Here is a 6,140-nt window from a genome sequence, read left to right as displayed (position 1 = left end):
TTTCATGTCATTAGCACCTCTAGTAATATATTTACTGAGAAAAATGTTGACGTGTTCAATACTTATTTTACCCGCTGTAATAGCTTCTTCGTTTTTAATTCTAATAAATTTCCTAAATTCTCCAAATTTCTAAGAGGGGAGTTCTTTTCTGCCAAAATGACCACATAAACCAAAATTAATGTCTATGTAATGGCTCATATAAACTTCCTACAGCAGGTAAGACATTAACAATTTATAAAATCTGATTTCTATTTTATTTTATTTTTTATTTTATTTTATTTTTGTCTTCAAGCCCAACACTGACAGTAAAAATGATTAAACACAGTTCAGTTGGTAAATGCCTTCAGGTGTTTTCTGTGAACGTTAACGTAGCAACAGATTCACATTAAGAGGATGAAAGGTCTGGACAAATGTATTCATGGCATCGCGACACTCAAAGGCACTGAAAGTTAAACCCGAGGGGAGAAACTGTGGAGCATAGGCCGCCATTTTGGCTCGACTTAAAACCTCATCACCGCTGCCTTCAATAACGCAAACCAATGTTGTATTTAAGAATACCTTCCAGGAAAATTTGTAAATTATCGAAGGTATGAGCTATGCACTAGATATATAACGTAATTTAATAAAATTTAGTAAATATGTTATTACTTTTTTGGTTTCATACTATAAGAGTTTTATTTAAATGAATAAAAACTGATGTTTTTTTTATTAAAGGGGGCGTGGACATTAGAATTTACGTAAAGCCCGTGAACGCAGCAGCGCCATCTGAGTTTGTGGAGTAAAAACATGACAGCTTCTGTGGTACGAAGGTTAGCAGCTCTTTCGGGAACTTCTGCGGTGGGACTGGGAGCTTACGGAGCTCACGGTAGATAAATAATTTTTATTTTTATTATCCAGTCTTCTAATTTATCCGAGCATTAAACCAGAGTCCAGAAACAGGACTTACGTTGTTCCGTTCCAGTCTCCGTAGCAAAAACATGGCAATTTAGATTTCGCTTTCTTTTTTAGCCCAGCTGAAATGTTTAAATGAAAGAATGAATCCATGTCAAATGTATTTTAGGATGATACATTATTCGGCGTTAGAATGGTGTGTATAACTCCACTTTAATTTAGTCAAATAAACTGTTTGGTAATGAAGGTGATTCCTCTCCAGTTAGCCATGTTAAAACAATGATTGTCTAAGTTTTCAGCACAGATTAATCATTAACTGGTTATCACTTTTTACATGCAGTTTGTGTCTCTTTTTATAATCCACAGGTTTCAAGAACAGGGATCCTGATGACTACAGGATATCGGTAATGTTTTATAAAAAAGTTAAAATCAAATAATTATATTTCAGTTCATTAATCTGTGATGTTTGGAGGTGATATTGTTTAGGAAGCTCAGGTTTGTTTTTCTTTTTGCTCGCCCTTTTCCCTCTTATTAACCAGTGCTTCATTAATTATCCATGCAGACTAATTAGCATCAGAGAGCAGGAGCCCTTTTCTGACCTTTTCTTGAAAATGTTTTGTTTTCAGAAACTATTGAATCGTGTCTCTTTGTTCCTGTTTTATTTTCCAGCTTTATGAAACGGCCAACAAATATCACTTCTACCACAGCCTGGCCCTGCTGGGTGCAGCTCACTGTGGGAAACCTCTGCTGGTGAGTTTAAATACAACTACACACATTTACACGTGTAAACACAACACGTTTATTTACAAAAAGACTGTTTAAAATGAACTAAACTGTGGCTAAAACCTAAAATTTGTCATGATAAAGTAAATCCGCTAGCTTAAAGCTGTCATTAGCAGGACAGTACCTAAGTGCTTAAATCATTGGGATGCTAACTACAAGCTAAAACTAGGAAGACAGTAGCTAAAAGCTGAAACTTACAGGACAAAATCTAAAAGCTAAACTTAGTCAGATGATAGCTAAAATGTAAATTGGCTAACATTAGCTTAAAGCTGTCATTAGGACAGTAACTTAAAGCTAAGATTAGTAGGATACTAATTACAAGCTAAAATTTGAAAGACAGTAGCTAAAAGCTAAACTTGTAGGACAGTAGCTAAAAGCTAAAATTTGTTAGACAGTAGCTAAGAGCTTAAATTTGTAGGATGCTAACTACAAGCTAAAACTAGGAAGACAGTAGCTAAAAGCTAAAACTTGCAGGACAAAATCTAAAAGCTAAACTTAGTCAGATGATAGCTAAAATGTAAATTGGCTAACATTAGCTTAAAGCTGTCATTAGGACAGTAACTTAAAGCTAAGATTAGTAGGATACTAATTACAAGCTAAAATTTGAAAGACAGTAGCTAAAAGCTAAACTTGTAGGACAGTAGCTAAAAGCTAAAATTTGTTAGACAGTAGCTAAGAGCTTAAATTTGTAGGATGCTAACTACAAGCTAAAACTAGGAAGACAGTAGCTAAAAGCTAAAACTTGCAGGACAAAATCTAAAAGCTAAACTTAGTCAGATGATAGCTAAAATGTAAATTGGCTAACATTAGCTTAAAGCTGTCATTAGGACAGTAACTTAAAGCTAAGATTAGTAGGATACTAATTACAAGCTAAAATTTGAAAGACAGTAGCTAAAAGCTAAACTTGTAGGACAGTAGCTAAAAGCTATAATTTGTTAGACAGTAGCTAAGAGCTTTGATTTATAGGATGCTAACTACAAGCTAAAATTAAGAAGTCAGTAGCTAAAAGCTAAACATGTAGGACAATAGCTAAGAGCTTAAATTAGTAGGATACTAACTACAAGCTGAATTTAGTCAGACAGTAGCTAAAGCCTAAAATTTACAAGTCAGTAGCTAAAAGCTAAACATATAGGACAATAGTTAAAGCTAAAATTTGTTAGACAGTAGCTAAGAGCTTTGATTTATAGGGTGCTAACTACAAGCTAAAATTAAGAAGTCGGTAGCTAAGAGCTTAAATTAGTAGGATACTAACCACAAGCTGAATTTAGTACGACAGTAGCTAAAGGCTAAAATTTACAAGTCAATAGCTAAAAGCTAAACATGTAGGACAATAGCTAAAAGCTAAACTTGAAAAGGCAGTAGCTAAAATGTAAAAATTTCTAAGCCAGATGTTAAGAACGAATATTAGCAAGAGGGTAGTTAAAATTGAAAATTAATAAGACAGCTGAAATTTAAATTTAATAAAACAGTAGCTAAGAGCTTAAATTTGTAGGGTTCTAACTACAAGCTAAACTTAAGAAGTCAGTAGCTAAAAGCTAAAACTTGTAGAACAGTAGCTAAAATATTATTTAGTAAGGCAGTAGCTAGGAACCAATTGTAACATAGTAGCTGAAACTTAAAATTGTTGAGACAGAAGCTAAATTTTAAAATGAATAAGACAGTAGCTAAAAGCTACACTTGGTAGGACAGTAGCTAAAAAAATACAACTTATAGGACAGTAGCTAAAGTGTAAAATTACTAATGCAGTGGCTAAGAACGAATATTAGCGAGAGGGTAGCCAAAATTGAAAATTAGTAAGACATTAGCTGAAATTTAAATTTAATAAAACAGTAGCTAAAAGCTAAAATTTGTAAGACAGTAGCTAAGAGCTTAAATTAGTAGGATACCAACTACAAGCTAAAATTAAGAAGTCAGTAGCTAAAAGCTAAAACTTGTAGAACAGTAGCTAAAATATTTAGTAAGGCAGTAGCTAAGAACCAATAGTGACATAGTAGCTGAAATTTAAAATTGGTGAGACAGAAGCTAAAATTTAAAATGAAGACAGTAGCTAAATTATTATTTAGTCAGAACCAATAGTGACATAGTAGCTGAAATTTAAAATTGGTCAGACAGAAGCTAAAATTTAAAATGAAGACAGTAGCTAAAAGCTACACTTGGTAGGACAGTAGCTAAAATTTAAAATTAGCAAGGCTGGCTCTATGAGCTAATATTAGTAAGATAGTAGCTAAAACCTAAACTTAAGAAGACAGTAGCTAAAAAAGTAGGATTGTAAGACAGTATGTGAAGAAGAAAAGAAGCATAAGAAATAAAAATAAAGCAACGTTTGTTTGAAGAGATGAAAATGATGAAAGTTTGGGACGTTTTGCTGAACCTGTCAGGTTTCACAACACTTCACCTGCTGCCCTTCAGATCACAAACAAACTGTCCTCCTCTCAGGCCGGAACCATCCTGATCGCAGGCATGGGGATGTTCTGCGGACCCCTGTACCACCAGGCTCTGACGGGGGACCCCAGTCTGGGCAAGATGGCTCCTGTGGGGGGCGTGGCTATGATGGCCGGCTGGCTGGCCATGATCCTGTGAGGCTGGGAGGGGGCGGGGCCTGAGACGACGCCGTCAGCCCTCTAACAGATGGACTCTGAGAGCGAGCAGCTCTAATGTCACCCGTCCAACGGCTGCTTGCCTCCGGGAGGCGCGTGTCAGCCGGAGATAAGGTCACCGCAGGATTATCACTTCTCTGTCCGCCGCCTGATCGCCGCCCTTTGATCGTTGTGTTCAACACCAGGAGGGAACAAACAGTTAAATTATCTCCTGTAACACCTTAACACTGCAGCAGAATTCACTGATATAAATACATAAAATATACAAGACAAAGATGCTGCTGCAGCATCATGTTGGAATGTTTTCAGATCATTAAATAAAACTTCACTATTTGATTCTGTAATCTGTGTTTTCTCCTGGTTTAAACCAGGTGTGCTGAAGCAAAAAACCAGCTCTAAAACTGGGTTCCAATACTGGTTCTCGCAGGGTACTGGCCTCCGAGGACCAGGACTGGGAAGCGGTGCCAGTTTTATCCTTCGTGTCTGTGCTCAAAACCAGAATCCGACTGTGTCTTGTTAATTATACCTCCAGAGATTTCCTCCACAACTCACAAGCGTCATGTTTTTACACACAATAACTATGTTTCTCTGTTCCTGCAGATGGAGTTAGGTTCATTTTGGCAAAGCAGCAAAAATATTTTGCACAACTTTTATCTGTAGCGTTAGCAAAATATCTCATAACACTGAATGGGTTTTAACAAAACCCAGTTTAAAGTGGTTGCTGGTGCTAATCTGGTTTAGCTAACACAAAAAGGCTATTATGAAGCTAAACTGGGGACATAGTTTGTTCAGATAATTTTTTTTTACACTGACATTTTTTGAAACTGAGAAAAATAAATTTAAACTGAAATATATATAACATTTTTTTCTATATTTGTTAACTATATGATACAACAGCCTATTTGATTATTTGACACAACGGCCTGCCATAAATTTTAATTATATAACGGCCTACCATATTTTTTGATTATATGATACAACAACCTGCCGTATTTTTTGGATTATGATGCAACAGCCTGTCATATTTTTTGATTATTTGAAACAATGGCCTGTCATATTTTTATTATATAATTATAACTAAAATAGATATAATAATTATATTAATTATCAGCCTGTCATTTTTTATGTGAAAAAAGGGCCCGCCTTATTTTTTCATTATATGATACAATGGTCTGCCATACATGGTTAATTATATTATAATGCCGAATATTTTTTATTACATGATACAAAGCCTGACATATTTTTTCATTATATAATACAATCGTATGCCATACATGGTTAATTATGTAATGGCCTGCCAAATGTTTTTATTATATGGTACAAAGCCTGTCATATTTTTTTGATTATATAATACAATGGTCTGCCATACTTGGTTAATTATATGATATAATGGCCTGCCAAATGTTTTTTTTATTATATGATACAAAGCCTGACATGTTTTTTCACTATATAATACAATGGTCTGCCATACACAGTTAATTATATGATATAATAGCATGCCAAATATTTTTATTATATGATACAAAGCCTGACATATTTTTTTATTATATAATACAATGGTCTGCCATAAATGGTTAATTATATGACATAATGGCCTGCCAAATATTTTTATTATATGATACAAAGCCTGACATATTTTTTCATTATATAATACAATGGTCTGCCATACTTGGTCAATTTTATGATACAACTACTTTTGAACTTCCAAAATTTTCTTTCATTTATTTTTATTTTTTAAACAAACTTTATGACCCAAATTTAGCTTCATAGGCTGTAACTCCATCAAATTTACAGCTGCTGGGCTGAAACTTGCAGAGGTAGTAGCTGAGAGTCATCCTTAACACAGACTCTGAACACATTGTGCAAAAT

General features: G+C 34.5%; 1 protein-coding gene across 2 annotated transcripts; it reads left to right on the top strand.

The window, feature by feature from the left end:
• The first annotated feature begins 754 nt into the window (after nt 1-754).
• Nucleotides 755-4,612, top strand: tmem256 (transmembrane protein 256). 2 transcript variants are annotated; one of them, XM_014021222.1, is made up of 4 exons: nt 755-865; nt 1,258-1,295; nt 1,561-1,641; nt 4,084-4,612. In XM_014021222.1, exons 1-4 carry the CDS (start codon nt 787-789, stop codon nt 4,252-4,254), a joined length of 369 nt encoding a protein of 122 aa, XP_013876676.1. In that variant the 5' UTR covers nt 755-786; the 3' UTR covers nt 4,255-4,612. The 2 variants fall into 2 exon arrangements, with proteins under 2 accessions (XP_013876676.1, XP_013876677.1); XM_014021223.1 differs by having other exon boundaries at nt 771-865; nt 4,111-4,612.
• The last annotated feature ends 1,528 nt before the right edge of the window (nt 4,613-6,140 follow it).

Source organism: Austrofundulus limnaeus, unplaced genomic scaffold (genome assembly GCF_001266775.1).
Source record: "Austrofundulus limnaeus strain Quisiro unplaced genomic scaffold, Austrofundulus_limnaeus-1.0 Scaffold283, whole genome shotgun sequence".
NCBI lineage: Eukaryota > Metazoa > Chordata > Actinopteri > Cyprinodontiformes > Rivulidae > Austrofundulus > Austrofundulus limnaeus.
This window is presented reverse-complemented; position numbering and strand designations above follow the sequence as displayed.

What these genes read in the sequence shown, in the direction of transcription:
- tmem256 (XM_014021222.1), top strand. Translation starts at nt 787, where the DNA reads ATGACAGCTTCTGTGGTACGAAGGTTAGCAGCTCTTTCGGGAACTTCT. An exon ending in CTGATGACTACAGGATATCG is followed by an intron (nt 1,296 to 1,560) that starts GTAATGTTTTAT and finishes TTTATTTTCCAG; the next exon opens with CTTTATGAAACGGCCAACAA. An exon ending in ACTGTGGGAAACCTCTGCTG is followed by an intron (nt 1,642 to 4,083) that starts GTGAGTTTAAAT and finishes GCTGCCCTTCAG; the next exon opens with ATCACAAACAAACTGTCCTC.